The sequence below is a fragment of the Hemicordylus capensis genome, chromosome 8 (genome assembly GCF_027244095.1).
Source record: "Hemicordylus capensis ecotype Gifberg chromosome 8, rHemCap1.1.pri, whole genome shotgun sequence".
Classification (NCBI taxonomy): domain Eukaryota; kingdom Metazoa; phylum Chordata; class Lepidosauria; order Squamata; family Cordylidae; genus Hemicordylus; species Hemicordylus capensis.
In genome coordinates this window covers 24797468-24817523 of record NC_069664.1, presented here as the reverse complement: position 1 = coordinate 24817523, position 20056 = coordinate 24797468, and the positions used below count along the sequence as shown (strand labels likewise).

General features: G+C 45.9%; 1 protein-coding gene and 1 long non-coding RNA gene across 7 annotated transcripts in view; one reads left to right on the top strand and one right to left on the bottom strand.

Annotated features, from left to right (window-relative positions):
• LOC128333663 (opioid-binding protein/cell adhesion molecule-like) overlaps positions 1–20056 on the top strand; it is a 718254-nt gene that overhangs the window by 617371 nt on the left and 80827 nt on the right. For all 6 annotated transcript variants that reach the window (XM_053269413.1, XM_053269409.1, XM_053269410.1 and 3 more), the window contains one exon: positions 18235–18360. In XM_053269413.1, coding sequence (XP_053125388.1) covers positions 18235–18360 — 126 coding nt within the window. The remainder of the gene's footprint in view (positions 1–18234; positions 18361–20056) is intronic.
• LOC128333665 (uncharacterized) lies at positions 8445–19161 on the bottom strand. Its single transcript, XR_008311011.1, has 4 exons — positions 18427–19161; positions 15428–15517; positions 11726–12114; positions 8445–8532 (listed from the first exon to the last, which is right to left on the bottom strand). It is a non-coding gene; the product is annotated as an uncharacterized LOC128333665 (long non-coding RNA).

Sequence of the window (20056 nt, the reverse complement as noted above, 5' to 3'; positions counted from 1 at the left end):
TCATTCGGCGCGGAGGCTTTGAAACTGTCATCCCTTAAAATGAATACAAGTTGCGCACAAAAAGAGAGAGGTCTTTGTGTTATAATGTTCCATAAACGTGGAATTGGTTACTATTAAGACCTAGGGATAACTGGGCGGTTGTTGCTCTTACCTCTGGCTTTGCTTTCTTCTTTCTCTCATCAGTTTCCCACCACCCTGGCCTGGCTTAACCCTTCTCTTATCTTGAGGAGGAGGAAAGCCAAGAAGGGTTGCCGAGCTGATTCCAATGGCTGCTCTCACAGTGATGGGGAATTAGGGTTGAAATCAGTGGCATAGTAACGTTGGCAGTGTCCCCTGCCTAGATTTTTGGGCACCCCACCCACCCATCCGATGCTTGCCTCCCTGGCCGCTGCTTGGCTTCTCACCCACCGCCAGCATCGCCATTGGCTGGCCTCCCTTGGCCAGCTGCGATGTAGCAGTAATGACATCACCGCCCTGGCCTGGGTCCATCTCAAATGAGAACAGGGGCCGGCGGGGTGGTGTCATCAGATTGTGGCACGGCCAGCAAAGGGAGGAAGCCGGCAGCAAAGTCAGTGACATTATTTGAAACTTTAAAAGCTGGATATTGGAGTCAGGAACCCTTGCCATTCCGATCTGCTGCAAGTCATGCAGAGATCCCCCAGTAGATCCTGATCTACCTTATTCCCATCCCTCTCGGGAAGGACTGTACCATGTGCCCACCTGCACATTCAACTCCACTCTTTAGAATGCCATGGCACAAGGTGGCATTGGTTTCTTCTTTTAAAAAATTATTCTTTCTCGCCAATTAGCTCCCTGTATAAATCTCTTTTACAAATGAGCAGGTGGGTACTATTATCCATATTAATTTGTTGTTATAATTTCTCAGATGAGCATTGGAAGACAAGAAAGAAAGTCAATTGCCCCCCCAGCTGGGTGCTTTTGGAATCTAAAGGTTACCAATAATGGATTAGCACTCCCCCCCCCCAGCCCATTGCCATGGTAACAGCTCACTTGCTCTTAAATGCTACTATAAAAGCTTCCCAGGAATGTGTCTTGTGACCCTGAAAACTTTTTTTTTCCTGTCTCCTTTCTGACTTTGTTAGTTTTGTTCCTCAAACATCACTTATTTGCCATAGTCTTGTAGAGCTCGGTGTGCCAAAGAGACACAGTCAGAAGGGAGCAAGAAAGCTCTCGTGGGAGAGCAGGAATTATGGTGTTGACGTTCCCTTCTTCAACACTGAGATTGACTTGATTGCTGATGATGTTACTTTTGGCAACCTGATGCACCAGCAAGTCATCACAGGAAGCCACACCCCTAAAACACCTGCATGTTGCAGGTCTCTCTCTGTCTCTGCCTCCTCCTTTCAAACCCCTTCTCAGAATCCACATTTTCTTTGAAGCTTTAGGTCTTGTTGTAGCAAGCATGTATTGTCTCCTTTGCTAAGCAGGGTCCACCCTAGCTTGTATTTGAATAGGAGACTACATGTGTGAGCACTGTAAGATATTCCCCTTAGGGCAGGGCTGCTCATCTTTGGCCCTCCAACTGTTTTGGGGCTACAACTTCCACCATCCCTAGCCACCGTGGCCAATAGTCAGGGATTATGGGAGTTGTAGACCAAAATCTGCAGGAGGGCCTAAGTTGAGCAGCCTTGCCATAAGGGATGGGGCCTCTCTGGGAAGAGCAACAAGGTTCCAATTTCTCTCCCTGGCATCTCCAGATAGGGCTGAGAGAGACTCCTGCCTGTAACCTTGGAGAAGCTGCTGCCAGTCTGTGTAGACAATACTGAGCTAGATGGACCAAGGGTCGGACTCAGTATATGGCAGCTTCCTATGTCCCTATGAACATAGCAAGCTGCCTGATTGGTCCAGCAGTATTTTCTACACTGAGTGGCAGCAGGACTCTGAGATTTCAGACAAGGAGCTTTCCCATCCAGGAGATGCCAGGGGTTGAACCTGGTGTAACAGCCCTCCTAACCAGGTAGGGTGGCTATCCCCAGACCTAGCCTCTTTTTATAACAACGTGCCCTGAACAGTTAGGCCATGGGGCACTTAGTGTGTTTAGACACACTATACACTAAACACAGTCCAGTGGTTGCAAAATCAAAAGGTAGTTTATTTTACCAAAGGGGTAAGGGCCTGGATTTCTGTGTGTGTGTGTGTGTGTGTGTGTGTGTGTGTGTGTGTGTGTGTGTGTGTGTGTGTGTGTGACACCACCACACTTTCAAACCAAATATAGTAAGGAAGTTAACTAGTATAAGCTAGCAAATCCTTGCAGCTTGCTGCAGAAGTAAAAAAAAACACCCCAAAACAATTGCATGCAGGCAGACTGACTCCTCCTTCTCCTGAGATCCAACAGGCACACCTGGAGGCAGGGATTGGCTCAGCCAATCACCACAAAACTGTCTCCGCTCAGCAGGACATCCAAGGTTTTTCCTCCAGCTGAGAGGAGTTACAAACCAAAGGAGCTAGAGCTTTACCCTCCGTGACTGCAAGGATGATTCCGGTACACCTAGGATCTTCTACATGCAACGCGTGTGCTTTGCAACTGAGCTACGGCCGCATCCCTGCATGTCTTTGGCACAGCTCCCAAGTTTCCTGTAAGATGCTAGGCTGATTGAAGCAGTATGCTGTGCAGGTGTACAGCTGTCCGCACATTACTGTCTTTCAGGAGTGCCCTTAAACTCTATCTGTTTGACCTGGCCTTCCAGGGTTTTTAAACTGTTTGATTGGTTTTTGTTCTGCTTTTATAGTTTTGATTTTAATTGTTAACTGGTTTTAATAGTTTTTATTCTGTCATAAACCGCCCTGAGCCATTTTGGAAGGGTGGTATATAAATCGAATACATAAGCAAACAAACAAATAAATAACTGTATGTAGGCATTCATTTTAAAAATGAACCTGGATACAGGCCCTTCAAATGCATGGTGCAGATAGAATGTTCACTTCTGCGCCTGTGCTCAGTATAACGTGTGAATGCCTGTACCTGTGTACACTGTGCACTTGTATAAGTGTTGGACATAATATGGGAATGGGCCTACTGTGACTAAGCCTACAGCATATGTGCAGCATCCTGCAAAATTTAGAAATTTTGGGGAATAATATAGTGATAATCCTTTCCCCTATAGTGATATACTTTGCCTTGCAACTTCCAAAGTAACTTTCCCCTTTTGCCCAATTAGGATGTGTTTCATAGCGGCAATTCTGCGGTTCCTTCCCGAATCCCCCTCAAGCCACACTGAAGAGCAATTCTTCTCCATCCTCTTCATGACATCTTCCTTGCTGCTTGAAAGTCAAGCTCATGCCTGCCCTTAATCTTACTTCTTCCGGCCCCCCACAACGCATCTTTCTCCCCCATCTGTCCTTCGTCTCCGTTGCAATGGTCGCTGTCTCTTCTCCTGTCCTTTGTTAAAATATGCAGGTCTCCCTCAACAGTGGGGGGGGGGATTACCTATTTCTTGGCAAAATTTGCATATGTCACAACATGTTGTTCAAAACCCAGATATTTCATGACTGAATATAAAATATTCAAGTATTGAAAATAGCCTTGAGGTGCTGGGTTGATTTCATACGGTTGCTATGGAGACAGTTTGGAACTATGGCTTCAAGTTTCTTACCCCTGTCTATTCCTGGTCTGGGTTTTAGGTATATATAATCTAAAATAGGAAGGTGCAAGATATAATTTGAGCTGGGAATCACCAGGCCTGGAACATGTTTTCATTACCCGGGGAACTCCTATCTCCCATATCATTAGCAGCATTAGTCCAGGAGCCAGGGCTTTCCTTCTGTATCTGCAATATGGCTGAAGAAGTTTGAATGTTAACACCTCTCTTTTTTTTACAAAGCAGCTAGTGTGAGAACCTTGGAGAAGTCTGAATAAAGAACTCCTCTTCTGCACAACTTTTAAAGGAGCAGTAACTCTTCTACTCTGCTTTGCCTAGGAACATAAGATTGAGTCCAAGGCCTCTCTAGTCCAGAATGCTGTTTCCCTTAACTAGCCTCTGTTTGCCATCTCTAGAGGGCTAGGCATTGCCAAAATCACTATGAGTTTTACAGCTGGTCATTGACCATAATAAAATTCAGTTCAACTCACTATAAGCGTTTGTCCACTGAGATGGTACCCGTAGCTAACATCTGTGCGTCTGGCTCACAGACTATCCCCAAAGAAGTCTCTTTCCTCTCCTCTCCCCATGCCCACCTCAAATATTTGAAGGTTGTTCCTCAAACCTTTCCTCAGACTTCACCCTTGGTCAAGTTGTCTTTCAGGGATCCATCGTTACTGACCTCCATAACACATGTTGAGGAGCAGCACCCCAGTTCTGAGTTAGCCAATTGTTTTCCAGCGAAGGGGTGGATTAGTCCCTTTGGAACGGGCAGTCTAGGTTGCCTTTCAACAGGAATAAGCTTACGGTCTCAGTCTCACTTTGAGCTGCTGTGTGTGTGTGTGCATGTGTGTGTGTGCGTGCACACGTATGGGTTTTTTCTTTTTTCTTTACAAGTTACATAAGGATTGTCTCATGTACCCCAAGGCATGTTTTATTTTTAAAACACTCTCTGGGGTGCATTGAAAAGCTTCTCTTTGGCAAGAGACTAAATTTCTCACCTACCATCTGGAATACAGCCAAAACAGATTAATTCCCTTCTAAAGTTTTTCCTTTCTAAAGCAGAAGAAATTATGGATTGTTGTCAAAATTGTTCAGAGGATTTGGGCACCAGAAGGGACTATCACAATAATTAAAGAGAGGGATTGAAATCCATATACTGTTCTGGATGGGTGTGAAACAGCTGCTTGGAAGAGTGCAAATGGAAAATTGGTTCACGTTTGGCATTTGAGGAGCAGCAATCTATGGCTTTCTTCCTCCCCTTGGGTTTTAAATCATAAATCTCTTTTCTGGAGCTGAAGAAAAAATACCCTCTCTTGTTTGCTTGAACATCTGCGTGCTGGTGAATCCCCTGCAGAGCCTAAGATATAGGATTTCTTTTCTGCTGGGATCGTTCCAGAGCTGTTTATTCACCGTCCTCAAGAGCTGGCAAGCCCCTAAAATGTTCAATCAGACTCAAAGTGGCAAAATAAAAGATGTTGAGGGGAGACAGTGAGGGAGAAGAGACACAGCCGTTCGTCATGCTGTAGTTACCTGCCTTGGTCTGTGTTTCAAAAGAGAGGTTTCCTCCCTCTCTGATAATAGAACCCTTAGGAGCATAGGAAGCTGCCAGACCCTTGGTCCTTCTAGCTCAGCATTGGGAACACTGATTGGCAGGAATCTCCCCCAGCCTAGAGTTGCCATGTCCCCCAGCATCTCACCCAGCTTGTTGAGCCTGCCCAGATTCTCCCAGATTTCGGCTTTCTTTCTTTTTTTTAAGCTAAGCTCTAGCCCTTGTAAAAGTGGAGTTATGCAGGCACTATCCTGCGCAGAAATTATTTTCCAAACAATTTACATAATGTGCAAATTAGGCACCTGGATTTTGAAAGCCAAAATATGGCAACCCTACCCCAGCCCCACCTGGAGTAGCAAGGGAGGGAACCTGGGTCCGTCTGCAAGTAAGCATGCAGATGCTTTTCCGCTGAGCTATGGCCCTATCCCCTAAGGCAGGGATTCTCAATGTTGGGTCCCCAGATGTTGTTGGATTTCAACTCCCATAATCCCCAGCCACAGTGGCCTTTGGTTGGGGATTATGGGAGTTGAAGTCCGATAACATCTGGGGACCCAGCTGTTGAGAATACCTGCCCTAAGGGGTATATCTTACAGTGTTCACATGTAGTCTCCTATCCAAATGCAAATGAAGGCAACCCCTGCTTTGCAAAGGGGACAATTCATGCTTGCTACGCTCGCCGCCTAATATTGCAGTGGGGAAATGACTTGATTAGCAAGCCAGAGGTTGCTGGTTCGAATCCCCACTGGTATGTTTCCCAGACTATGGGAAACACCTATATTGGGCAGCAGCTATATTGGAAGGTGCTGAAAGGCATCAACTCACACTGTGTGGGAGGAGGCAATGGTAAACCCTTCCTGTATTCTACCAAAAGACAACCACAGGGCTCTGTGGTCGCCAGGAGTCGACAGCGACTCAACGGCACATTTTACCTTTACCACAAGACCAGCTCTCTTTTCTGGGGTCACCCAATGAAATGGGAGATTCAGGGCAGACAATGCACAGTTAATGGATGGATTTGCCCATCATGCGATGTGGTGATGGCCACATTAAAAGGGGATGGGATGGCAAATGAATGGAGGAGAGGGGTGTTGCTGACCAGTGTTCCCTCTAACAGGGATTCCCAGATGTTGACTACAACTCAAATAATCCCCAAGCAAAAGCTATTGCATCTGGGGATTCTGGGAGTTGTAGTCAACAACATCTGGGAATCCCTGTTAGAGGGATCACTGTGGTTGACTACTAGTCACGGTGGCAGTGTGAAGCCTTTATGTTCAGAGCTAGTATACGTTTGAACACTAGTTGCTGGGAGGAGGCCACCAGCTGGGGAGGACGGGAGGTCTATAGCCCAGCTTAGGCATCTAGTTAGCTGCTGTGAGGAATAGAATGCTGGACTGCATACAGTTTTGCTCAGATGCAATTGGGCTTTTCTTATGTTTTTATCTTGATGGGTTGCGTGGGTGGATAGAATCACTGTAGACAGTGGTACCTCACCACCCGTGATGCAATCTGTTCATCAGACAGGATAGTTTCCTATAGAGGCTTGGAGGTGGCACAGTTGCCGCCACACTGGAGGTTCCCAATGAGTCAGGACTGCTAAGAAATTCTGCAGCAAGCTACAAGAGAGATTCAGCAAGTGACATGTCTCCCTCTTAGGAGCATCAAAACGCACATAATGCTGTTAAATCAGGGATCAAGAGGAGCTTACATCTCCCATGGCAACTCTTTCTGCCTCAACGGGAGAGACCATCTTGGAACCTGCGTACACGTTCAGAAAAAGAATGCCATTCAACTCCTCTTAGACCAGTGCCCTGCTGGAATTTCAGTAGGGGATTGCAGGTCTCAGTGTGCTCACGTGTTTGTGTATTGAAAGAGGAGAGGAGGACGGGTCTTGTGGTAGCAAGCATGAATGGACCCCTTTGCGAAGCAGGGTTCTCACCTTGGTTTGCATTTCAATGGGGGACTACATGTGAGTGTTGTAAGATATTCCCCTTAGGGGAGGGGGCCATAGCTCAGTGGAAGAGCATCTGCATATTTGCATGCAGAAAGGTCCCAGGCTCGCTCCCTGGCACCTCCCAGTAGAGCTGGGAGAAACTCCTGCCTGTAACCTTGGAGAGCTGCTGCTAGTCAGTGTACTGTAGACAATACTGTGAACTAGATGAACCAAGGGTCTGACTCAGTAAAAAGCAGCTTCCTATGTAGGTGCGCTTAGGTAATTTTGGACCCACCCACCCCGACCACCTATTTTAATGCAACCACACCACCCGGGAGAGACTAAAAAGGATTTGGGGAACACAGGAAGCTGCCATATACTGAGTCAGACCATTGGTCCATCTTGCTCAGTACTGTCTACCCAGACTGGCAGCGGCTTCTCCAAGGTTGCAGGCAGGGATCTCTCTCAACCCGATCTTGGAGATGCTGCCAGGGAGGGCACGTGGAACCTAGATGCTCTTCCCAGAGCAGTGCCATCCCCTAAGGCAGGCCTGCACAACCTAAAGCCCGCAGATCTGGCCCGCAGGAACTTTTTTGCTGGCCCCAAGGTAGGAGTATCCTACAGTAGGAACCATGAACAGCAGGATCCATGAAGAGTATGCCTAGGGGCATTTGAGTTGTGCGCCCCTGCTCTAAGGGATCTTACAGTGCTCACACATCAGGTCTCCCATTCATATGCAACCAGGGTGGACCCTGCTTAGCTAAGGGGACAAGTCATGCTTGCTACCACAAGACCAGCTCTCCTCTCCAAGGTGGTATGGAAGTCCCCAGGGAGTATGGAAGTCCTGGATTTTGGCCTGGAAGTCCAGGGTAAGAACGCCTCTGTATGTAACTCCCTGCATATGGGAAAATATGTCAAGGAGAAGGAGGCAAATTAATCTGGCTTGGAACTCAGTGCTTCTTAGTACCCCACTTAGGGTCTCTCTCTATGTGTGTGTGATATTTTCCCTTGGACTTACTATGGGCTTTGTAAGGACAGCAACAATGGAATCAGAAATACCAGAGCTGGAGAGTGAACATCACATCCACCCAGCATCTCACTTAGCCACTGCTGAGAGATGGGCTGCATTCCTCACATTACTTTGATCTGCCATAAAATGCCTTGAAAACCACTTGATCCAACAACAGGGCATGGGCCTGTGACATATATCCATCCCCCTTTCTTCCATGCTGGCTTTCCCCCACAAGCAGGGAATTGGCAGGAGCATTCGAGCCTGTGACTTAACCCCCTTATCCATCTACATTCTAAGGCTGTACAGTCTGAGGTGGGACTGTACCACATACTTTATTGGAACGTGTTTTGTGGGTGGGTTGTGGAACTTTTGTTGTGCTTTACTTTAGAGTATCTGACTCAGTCAATCTGTGCATTTCTGTTTTGAACATCCAGCACACCTGTAAGGGTGAAATAGATCAAGCACATAGTTAACAGCAACATCATTTTCAGAAGTGTCTCCCGTTTATGACTCTGGATTTCAACCCTGCCCTCCTCAATTCTCCCCTGCCCCCTAGCTGCCCCCCCGCCCCCCATAAAACACAAGTGTCCTTTACTCAGCTTGAAAGTGAACCTTATTAACCTGAAATAAATATCCTTTGGACTGGCAACCTGGGAGCCTTTAATAACATCTTAGTCTGCTGTCTCAGTGCCTAACGCGCCAGCATTTTAAACATGTTTTTTTGGCTCAACTGTTTCCTGAAGTGCTTTTTAACAATATTTTAGCAGCCTAAGCTGTCTCAGGCGGCCAAAAAACACTTGTTGCTGCAAATAATGTTTTCCTTGGTAACATCTCTGCATCATTGTGACATGTTTAGCGTTTAAAAATTGTTTTGTATGTAGCTAGTTTTTAAATTGGAGCGAGAACATAAATTGCAGGCAGGGTGTGTGTTGGAACTGACTGGCTTCTTTTAAAAAAATCTTCTCTCCCCCTTCCATCCCAGAGTAAGTGGTGCAAAATAACCCAAGCATATCAACCAATGACACTGCGGTCTGGAGTGTTGGGAAGCAGCATTTTAAAACTTGCTTTAATTGCTTTTTGCCCAGGCTGGGGATATTTATGGGTTAGGAGATTGCCAAGTTATTTATTAGATGGAGGATCTGGGGATAGACTAATATAAATCACTTAGGCTCGTATTGAATATACCAGACACTCAGTAATTTAAAAAGCTTTAATAAAAATGCTAAAATATGAGACTTGTCTATGGCCGTAATGAGACTCAGTTATCATGTTTTTATCAGCAATTTTTTTAGGCAGTTTTATTTGATATTCTGCAGAATTTTTATTTTTAAAGTTGGGCTGGTCCTCCCAAAGCTTGCCCTGAACCCTGCTTTTAATATCTGTGGGGTGGGGCCAGGACTGCTGTCCACCATTCCGAATTTCTGCACATGCAGCGTTTTTCATTATTACAACAAATATTTATATACTGCTTTTCAACAAAGTGCTCAAAACTGTTTATGTAGAGGAATGATAAATAAATAAGATGGTTCGTGGGGGTGGGGGAGAGGAGCCAAGATAGCGATGGGTCAACAGCTTGCATAAATTCCTCTCCCAGTAGCATTGTTAGAATTTCCGCCTGGCTTTAAATTTACTGACCACCTAACTCTTATTTTAATTACTAAGAAATCTTTAACTTCTCGCATTTTATTTTGATGCCCCCCTAAGATGTTTCCCTGTCCCAAACACTAACCTTTTAAGGAAACATCCATGAAAGCCAAAAAATATGGACAGAACAGGAGCCAAATGGGACCACATAAAACTTCAAGTGCTGAGTCATTATGCAACATTGAAGGGCACAGCAGCCCTGCCCTATGCATCTGGTCACCCTAAATAAAACAGGTATAGGTCCTTGGGGAAGAAGGGTTATGAGGCATCCTGTCAGTACAGTATTTGCCTTTCAGCAATTGCTCTGTATCTTTGCAGGGTTGCGTCTTTCACTCTTGGAACTCTTAGCTTCCTGGGGAAACTAATCATGCTGTTTTTTCAGCTGGCTGAGCTGTGAAGAGGAATTCAAGAGGAAGTTTGGAATGGAGTCCTCCTTCTTCTGATCTGAGAGGTTGGGGAAGTGACTTGGAACTCTGTTGTGAATTGCACTGAGAAGGTTGAGTAGGAACTGAGGCAGTTTAGAGGTGTGCCTGGGCCCTCCTGATTAGGTGAGCCCCATCAAATTTGGCCTTGGGGCCTTCTACCAAAGTAGAGTCAGGTTGGACAAAAGCTTGAAATCTGACAATTCTATCAGGAATGTTGATACAGCTGGTCTTGTGGTAGCAAGCATGACTTGTCCCCTTAGCTAAGCAGGGTCTACCCTGGTTGCATATGAATGGGAGACCTGATGTGTGAGCACTGTAAGATATCCCCCTTAGGGGATGGAGCCACTCTGGGAAGAGCATCTAGGTACCAAGTTCTGTCCCTGGCAGCACCTCCAAGATAGGGCTGAGAGAGATTCCTGCCTGCAGCCTTGGAGAAGCTGCTGCCAGTCTGTGTAGACAATACTGAGCTAGATAGACCAATGGTCTCTGACTCAGTATATGGCAGCTTCCTAAGTTCCTGACAGAGCAACAAAAGCTGAAGACCAATACTCAATGCTAGTAAGTTTGCATGTGTGGCAAAGCCATCTCCTTATGCAAATGTTCAGGACTGAAATCACTGTGATACTGGAATGTAGTTCTCACGGACTAGTGCATTGGTTTTCAGAGTATGTTCCACAGAACCTAAGGATTCTAAACATCACACGTTTAGCGGGCAGTTTTAAATGGGAAGACTCCTGGCTTCCAAAACCCTTCTGAAATGCTGCCCTGCCCCCATTTTAATCATCTGTAAATGAGGCGGGGGAAATGGAGAAGCCATTTATTTCATGCCTTGGATGAAACTGAATCTGCTTCTCTCAGGAGCCCTATTCACACATTATCTTAAGTGAACATACAATCTGTATACAGTGTACACACAGACAGATATTGACGTGTTATGTTCAGCATACATCCCTATGGTTCCATTCGCATGCTATATTCAACATACGTTTCCCAGGTTCACTTTTAAAATGAGTGACTGAACAGTTATTCATGCAAACATGTATGCATGTGGACACACTTCAAAATGCATGTACAATGTAATGTCTTAATGGGGCTAGGGTCAGTTTGCAAACTTATTATATCATTAGCTGTCCTCTGATTGACTGGGGAGGGGGAAGAGGAGGGCTCAGCAGTATTGATGGTATTGCAGGGAAAGGATCATAGAGTGTGATTTGCAGAGCAGCACATTCACAAATAGAAGCCACTGTAGCCACAGTGCTCCATTGTTTTAATGGCTGCTGGGTCCCAGCAAACAGCTTAACATGTTCTGCGTACCCAGATGACCAAAGGATTCAGGTAAGAGGGCTTTGTTGTCCTGCTCTCTCAGTTTAGAGCAGGGTAAAGGATCTTAGTTATGGGGATTTAGGAAGGCTGGGTTGGCAGGATTCCACACAAGCCTGAATAGCTGGATCTATTGCCTCCTACCTTGAAATTGATGGTTGTGAGAACAGGCCTGAAGGTGGTCATTAGAACTGGCCTTTTTGCTGAGGGCAGGCGGAGATGGAAGCAAAGGATTGTGCTTACCTGCAAGTACAAAGCGGGCTGGAGAAGCAGTGAGAGGAGAACAGGTGACCCCTGGATTCTTTAAGCCTTGTAAAGCCAGGATGAGTGGATGTCCCCCATTCCATTTCATTATTGTTACATGTGGTTGACTTTGCACCATGTTTTGCTCTGCCTGCCTTCTGATTTACCCTGGATCATTTCTAAAACAAATTTTGGAATCCACATATTATTGTGGCAGTTTTTGGTCTGTATTCTTTGTTTCCTTACAGATTCCTGTTGTATGCAAGCACATATGACACCAACCCCAAACTGCCGTGAATTGATTGAAACATAAAAGGAATGCTTATGTGGTCTCATCACAATTCCTTTTTTTCTGCTGTAATTCAGTCAATGTGCAGATGATCTATAATCTATAAAGAAGGAAATAGGAGGCAATCATTTCAACAAACTGTGCATGTGCAGAAGTCTGCATTTAATCTAGAAATAATAATTTTAAAAAGCAGAAGAATAGTGGGCCATTAACTCATGGTGTTGCTCCACAAATACTTTCAGGCCATTCAGAACTCCCAAAACTGGGGTGGGAGAGATGCAGATAAGGAGGATGTTATAAACATCCCTAAACAAGATCTATGTACCTCCTGTGCATTAGCGATGGGGAAAGTTGTGAATAAGGCTATAAATACACATCCTGAGAGATACTCTGGAAACAATCATTATAAACCACCAGAGCACAGCTTGAGTAGTTTGTGATGTCATTGGAATCATGGCGCGTATTTATATCCTTGCAATTCATAATGATTTGTTCTCGCTCCCTAGCATCTCTCTTCACAAATACAACACAGGGAAGAAAAGCAATCACAGATAGAATGGGATCTGACATGACATGACATGATACAATGCATTAGCTAAGCAGGGGCATTGAGGAGGGGGATCTTGGGAGCTATAGCCCCCAAATAGCAGGTACCGCTTGAGAGTTCTGTAAGACAAAGACGATTGTAGCTTTGCAGCTTCTGGAGAGTCTGACTCTCCAGGAAATTATTTTGCTTGCCCTGACGAAGCATCTGTAGATGCCTACAGAGACTGCAATCGTTAAAAGACAGGTTAATAGTGTCGGACCAATCGTGCAACTAAAGCAGCACCCTCCCCTTTTGGTGCTGGATAGTACTTGATGCTACTTAGGAAGCGCACACTATATTTGATGCTCGTGTTCTGTATATTACCATGGCCTCTGGCTAAACTATAAACCTGATGTATTTGATTGAGGAAATGTACAGGCGCTTGGAGTAAAAGCATGGAAAGTATTGTCTGCCATTCAGTTCTGCTCTCCAATAAATCCAAAGCTGCGTGCACTTGCTATCTTCTGGGGTGACTTCTGAGTCCAGACTGCAGTGTGTAGCATGGGCTGAATTGCATTTGCTGTCACCGCTCGATGTGAAATTACATGAAAAAAGTCACATCAGAAACTCCTCTCTTTCTTTGAGAAGAGGTATGTAGCGGCACATTCAGAAGTCCATATCCTTGATTCAATAACGTGTAACAGCTGATAACTCCTTGTTTCAATCTCAGATTAAAATTTGGGCAAAGCTTGTAAATATGCACTGTGTGGTTTGAAAAATCCTCCCACCTTTGCAAACTACATGTTACACTGGAGCTCCAGAATTGGTAGTCCCAATGTCATTTTTCTTTTTATGAGAACAGCCATGGAGAGGGAGGGATTCTGGGGCTACAGCATGTCAGGGCAAGATAGGTCCAGCCCATCCCTCCACACAGACCAATCCCCTGATTTAAATTTGAACCCTCTCCAAATCTGCAACTAACCAGGATGGGGAAATCTCAGTCATTTTTTAACAGCATCATTGTGGGGAGGCAGCTTGGATCATCTGCAGGGAGGCAATTTTTCTTCTGCTGAAGTGCAGGAGGAAAGGGTTAAACCTCTTTCCCCACACTATGTGGGGACCAGTGAAAATGGTCTCCTGATCCTAACCTCCTGTGGTTGCTGTTATAAGATGACAATTATATTGGGAGTTCCACCAATGGAGCTCCTCCATTGTCATGCATAGTTTGGTCCAAAGTATGTGCTATAAGGGCAACTGACTAATGTGTTGGTTTCCTGCATATGGACTGGTAGAGCTGACTTCTGCAATTAAGTGGTTGAATCGTTAGGAGCGTAGGAAACTGCCATATACTGAGTCAGACCATTGGTCTATCTCTAGCCCAGTACTGTCTTCACAGACTGCCAGTGGCTGTGGAATCCAAGGTTGCAGGCAGGAATCTCTCTCAGCCCGATCTTGGAGAAGCCAGAGAAGGAACCTGAAACTTTCTACTCTTTCCAGAGCAGTTCCATCCCCTAAGGGGAATATCTTACATTGCTCACACTTCTAGTCTCCCATTCATATGCAACCAGGGCAGACCCTGCTTAGCTAAGGGGACAAGTCATGCTTGCTACCACAAGACCAGCTCTCCTCTCAAAAAAGGTTGTCCTCTTTTCACTTGGAGAAGGCTTAATCTGAGCAAGAGTATGGTTTTTGGAGCACCAAGGTGCTGGTTTTCAGACTGTGGGAGCACAAGGCACCTAGAGTGGTGGGACATTCCAGAGAGGGAGAAGATTCTGCAGCAGCAAAGTCACTTTCTTCCTAGCAGCAGAAGTGTAGCACTGAAAAACCCTGCCAAAATTGTTAGAGAGGCTGGCACCATTTAGGAACTCCTGGACACTGAAGCTTTTCCCCTTCCTGCCTCTTGAATTTGTTGGCTGGTATAAGAGCTTCTCTTTTCGATGTAAGCATAGTTTTCTGAACCACAGAATGGCCATTCCTTAACCACTACAGAGCTGAGATACTCTACACCAGAGTTTCCCAACCTTGAGCTTCCATATGTGGTTGGACTACAACTCTCTTGGTTGAAGTCCATTGTAGCTGGGAATGGTGGGAGTTGTAGTCCAACAACATCTAGGGCTGGGAATCCCTGCTCTGTACTGAAGTGCACTTTGGTAACTTGGATCCCTTAAATCCATTCTGTAACTGGTATCCCAGTTACAGAATTTGCCTGCCCTATTTGGTCATCTACCAAGACTCTGCTCCATGTTCCCCTATCTTTGGAAATATTATCTGGGATGTGCGATGAGGCCTTTTCATTCGTAGCACCCAGACTGTAGAACGTCCTCACCAGGAGGTGCACCTGGCACCCTCACTGATGGTTTCCTAGTGCCTGGTATTTTCTGCTTCACCAGATGTTTGGTGCAGAACTATTACTGCTTTGCCTGTTGCATACTTGTGATGTTCCCTTGGCTACTGCTCTGGTTTTCTAAGTATTAATTGTTCTCATTCTTGTTCTGTTTCGTTTACTTTTTAATTGTATGTGTACTGTACAGCTTAATGATTGTAAGTCGCCTTGGGGGTCTTTTTTGTGACTGAAAGGCAGGATGTAAATGCCCGGAGATAAATTAGTTCAATAAACAAAGGAAAGGAAAGACACCTGGCAACTGCTCCCTAATCCTCCTCCTTATGAGGTGGCTGCTATCAGGTTTTTTGTCTGCATCCCCTGTCAGAGCTGACTTGCTGTTCACCCTTGCCTGTGGTGGTGGAAGGAGCTTATCTTCCATGTCTGAGCTTGTAATCCTGGATAATCTCCCTCATTTGAATATACATCGCAAGCCCATGCGGTCATGTGGAGTCCTCCATGCAGCTCCATCAACGGACCTTGGTTTGAGCCTGGAGGGGGACTCACCTTCTCCTTGAACCAGATTCTTCTGCTTTTTATGGCCCTTGTGATGCGAAAGTGAGATACCAAGGACATAATAACTTCCATAGCAACCAACTGTGAAGGCACAAACAAGAGATTATGATTCAGGTGGGGAATAAACAGCAGAGACGCAGATGAATCCTTGAAGAACATGTTTTCATGCCAGTGTCCTTTGTAATAAAGAACCAGTGAACAGAAATATAGAAAAATTTAGATTCAAAAAGGCTGAATCATTCCTCTCCATAGGTTGTTTTTCAGCTTTCCGCAAAGCGTCAGCTGTCCTTTAAATCTGCTGTACATTATATTGCCAGGAGCAGAGTAACAGATTGAAATGTGAATGTCTTTTTCTTCCTTTTCCTTGGTGCTTTCAAGACATTTTGAAATGCTCTTAATTCCTCCTGTGCACCTGTGAACTGTACCGTTGAAAGGCGAGGTGTATTATGGGGGAGGGTGGGTGGAAGGAAGGTTAGAGGAACAAGAGAATCTGAATTCAGCTTTTAGAAGATATCTGCACTGACAAGTTGTATGAGATTTTTCAGAGCTGTACCACGGAATCTGGATAAACAGTTATATATTTCTGAATATTCTGTCATACTCTGGTGTGAGCAAGAATCCAAACCCATGTTGGGGCTATGCAGATTGAAGAGGCAGGGCTGTGTAAATAGAAACATACTTGATTCTTATGAGGGGGTGTTTTTTTTGTGGGGGTTAACTTTCAATGGAGAGGAGAGCTGGTCTTGTGGTAGCCAGCATGACTTGTCCCCTTAGCTAAGCAGGGTCTGCCCTGGTTGCATATGAATGGGAGACTAGAAGTGTGAGCACTGTAAGATATTCCCCTCAGGGGATGAAGCCACTCTGGGAAGAGCAGAAGGTTTCAAGTTCCCTCCCTGTCTCCTCCAAGATAGGGCTGAGAGAGACTCCGCCTGCAACCTTGGAGAAGCCACTGCCAGACTGTAAAGACAATGCTGAGCTAGACGGATCAATGGTCTGACTCAGTATATGGCAGCTTCCTATGTTTCTAATGCTTGAGTATAGAATGCACAGGTGATCTGAACAGTGAATACATTATGCATGCATGTTTAGCCCCATCTCTTAACAAGGCACATGTGTACGTGAGGGTCCATTTTCTGCTTGCATGGATTTTAAGCCTGAGCGGGGCTGAAAATACAGACATTATGGTAAATGCAGAGGCAGGGCCAACAGGTGCATTTGTCCAGCACCTTCACTCTATGGCTCTACCCACCTTTGGATTAAAGTCTGCACACTTCTGTCCACTCGCATCTCAAACAGAAGTGCAGTAATTTCACTGGCTCTCTGGGTCTCTGTCCATCTATAGCAGGGCTGATCAACTTCGCCCCCCCCCAGCTGTTTTGTAGACTACAATTCCCATAATCCCCAGCCACAGTGAGATGATGGGAGCTGTGGTCCAGCAACAACTGGAGGGCTGAGGTTGGCCAGCCCTGCTGCACAGCTTGGATTAAAAGCCAAGCTGCAGAACTGTTATGCTAGCCATGGAAACTGCAGGCTTTATCACTGGCTGGCATTGGAGGAGGTGGGCATTACAGACTTGCCAGATTTGCTAGGATAACGTTCAGTGCCACTGCTGACTGCAGTGCCATCTCTGTGGGGTTGCCCTTGAAAAGTACTTGGGAACTGCAAGTGTTTTGCTGCCAGGTTGCTAACTGGGGGCTTGGGGAGGGAGAATATCGCTGCCGTGTTGTTCAGTCTTCACTGGCTTCCCGCCTGCTTCCAGATCCAATTCAAGGTGCTGGTTATTACCGCTAAACCCCTGAAGGCTTTCAGTCCTCCTAAGCACCTTGAGGCATGGCTGTCCTTGGGGCGTTGTGGCGCTCAGGACAATGGGAAGAGGTGCAGGGCCCCAGCGAGAAGCAGCAGCACAGAGATAACTGCCTGGAACCTCCCCACTCCCACTGCCGCCAGCCCGGACACAACTCCTGCCCACTGCAGCAGCCACCCTCTGCCTCAGCCGGACCTGCAGCACATTCTGGTTTGCCAAGCACAGTGTGCCATGGGGTCTGGCTGAGTTGGAGGGCAGCTGCTGTGATAGCCAGGAGCTGCACTCTGGGCCAGTGTCAGTGGGGCAGTGCTTCCACTCACTGCAGCACAGCGGCCACCCTTTGACTCAAGCAGCCCTGTGGCATGCTGAAGTCAGGGAGATTCTAGGGCGGTATGTCTCCACCGATGGGGGCATGTGGGGCTTAGGGCGATGCCCCCATTTGTCTACCCCTAAGGACACCCCTGCCTTGAGAACCATCTGCTCCCACATGATCTTGCCTGCCCTCTTCGCTCTTTGTGGGAGACTCCTCTCCATGTGGAGAGCATTTTGCCAACTTAAGATTTGGCTGGGGGACACATGGAACAGGGCTTTCTCTCTGCTCATGTCCAGACTCTGAATCTTCCTCCTTTTGGAGGGTCTGTGCTCTGTATGCTTTTTGACGTCTATAGAGACACATCTGTTTTGCAGTTACTTTGGGTGGATTGGAAAGGGGAGGTTCTTCCCCGATTATTGTTTTCCAGCTGTCTTTTAATTTTTGATATTGTGTATTGCTTTTAAATGCTGCTAGCCACCTTGGGGCCAGATTGATGAATGGCCACATAAAAATTTAAAGAGAAATAAATACATTCAGAGCCCAGATGACGTGCCAAACATTTGTAATATATTTGGCAACAGATTCCAGGTTCCCCAAAGGCTGGGTGGGGTCTGTTTACTGGCATCATCAACAGCAGGGATGGGCAACTATTAATGACCTCTCCCACCTTTCTTGTTGCAGTTCCTCCCCAGATTATAAACATCACATCGGACATCACTGTCAATGAAGGGAGCAGTGTAACCCTCTTGTGTTTGGCCTTCGGGAGACCAGAACCGACAGTGACATGGAAGCATCTTGCTGGCAAAGGTATGATATTGCACAAACTTAAAGTTTTCTGGTGGTAACCTTTAAAGAGTTTAGTAGAGATCTCACCAGTCCAAGTTGTCTTTGATCCAAGTCCAGCAACACAAGGGAGAAAAACAACAGTTGGATGGTGAAGCCAGTAGGCAAGACTAGTGGGAATCTTGGGTATAAATAATTCCAAGAGGGGCAACATAAACAACTAGGGCAGAATACGGGATATGGAGGAAGAGTTGCTGTTGTGTCGTGTGTGGAGAAATAGCAGAAGTCTTGTTGCACTGTGCAGTTTTGTGTCCTTCTCCTTGAGAAATGTGACATTCTTCTTGGGTAGAGGACTCTCCAGAAAGAGGTTGGAATGTATAGAGAGGTCTTGGCTTTCCAAAGTGTGAAGTGGCATCTCTAAGGAGGCATTAGGAGTTCTTGGTGAAGATGGTGGCTTTTCATTGGGGTTTTTTGTATTTATTCATGAGGGTACTGGTCTCATATGCTGAGCAATTAAAAGGCAACCGGTTGCCATGAACTGGTCACCACCACCAGTGGATTTTTCTCTGCAGCCACAAGCCACATGCCAGGACTGCTGCGGGACAAAATGGAGCCCAACTGCAGAGCAGAGTGCTAGCCACATGTCAAAGTGCTGCATATGGGCAGCTTGTGGCTTGGAGGATCCACCCTGTCAATGCTGTTTCAATCAGCCTTTGTGCAATGTTCTGAAATATTATAATGTCCCTCCTTGGTGTGTTTTGCCCTGTAGGCTCATGATAAGACACTTGTTTGATAAGGATCGACAGGGAGTGGCCGTAGCTCAGTGGCAGAGCATACACTTTGTGCATGGAACAATATTTGCATTCTGTTCCAAGCTTGGAACACAATGCAGATGCCCAGAATGCTGAGCTGGTTGTTCCAATGGAATGAGTTCAGAACACTTGAAACATTCCAATTCAGAATGGAGTCATTCTGTTCTGAGTTTGGAACAGGCCCTTCATTTGAAGGGTGTTCTATTCCGAGCTCGGAACACTCAAAACACCCAGTTCTGAGTCAGAATGTTCTGAGCTTGGAATGTTCTGCACATTCCTGATACTTTGCATATAGAAGGTTCCGTGTTCAATCCTACGGACCACCAGTTAAAAGATCAAGTAGCAGGTGATAGGAGATCACCTCTGCATAAGATCCTGAAAAGTCTCCGCTGGGTGAAATAGAGAATATGGGCTAGATGGACCAATGACCTATCTCAATGTAAGGCACTTCTGTATATTCATGACATTCCTTTTCCCAATTCCCTTCCCCCACCCCCACTTGTTTTTTATGGATTTGCATGGAAACTGGTATAGGGAGAGCATCAGTTATTCCAGATTTGTAAACTTGATGCAATCAAACATACAGATTAGTTGATTGATTGCAGTGTTGTATTGACTCACAAGTGCACATCGGTAACTGAGGAGAGGGGGGAAGATGCAATGGAAGGAACTGAAATCTATGGCAAATGAGATGAAGAGAAGTATGAGCCAGACAAAGCAGGAAAGTTCTTTTTACCCCTGATGATGGTTACCTGACAGAATTTAATTTTCCTGGCAAGACTTGTAATATCCCGGTTTGTTGGCAACCTAAGCTTCACCACAGGTCCCTTCAGACACGAACTATGTTGTACCTGCATCCAGATGTCTCTTCATGTTTCTGTGCAAATGGCTGTAGCTGCATTCAGGAG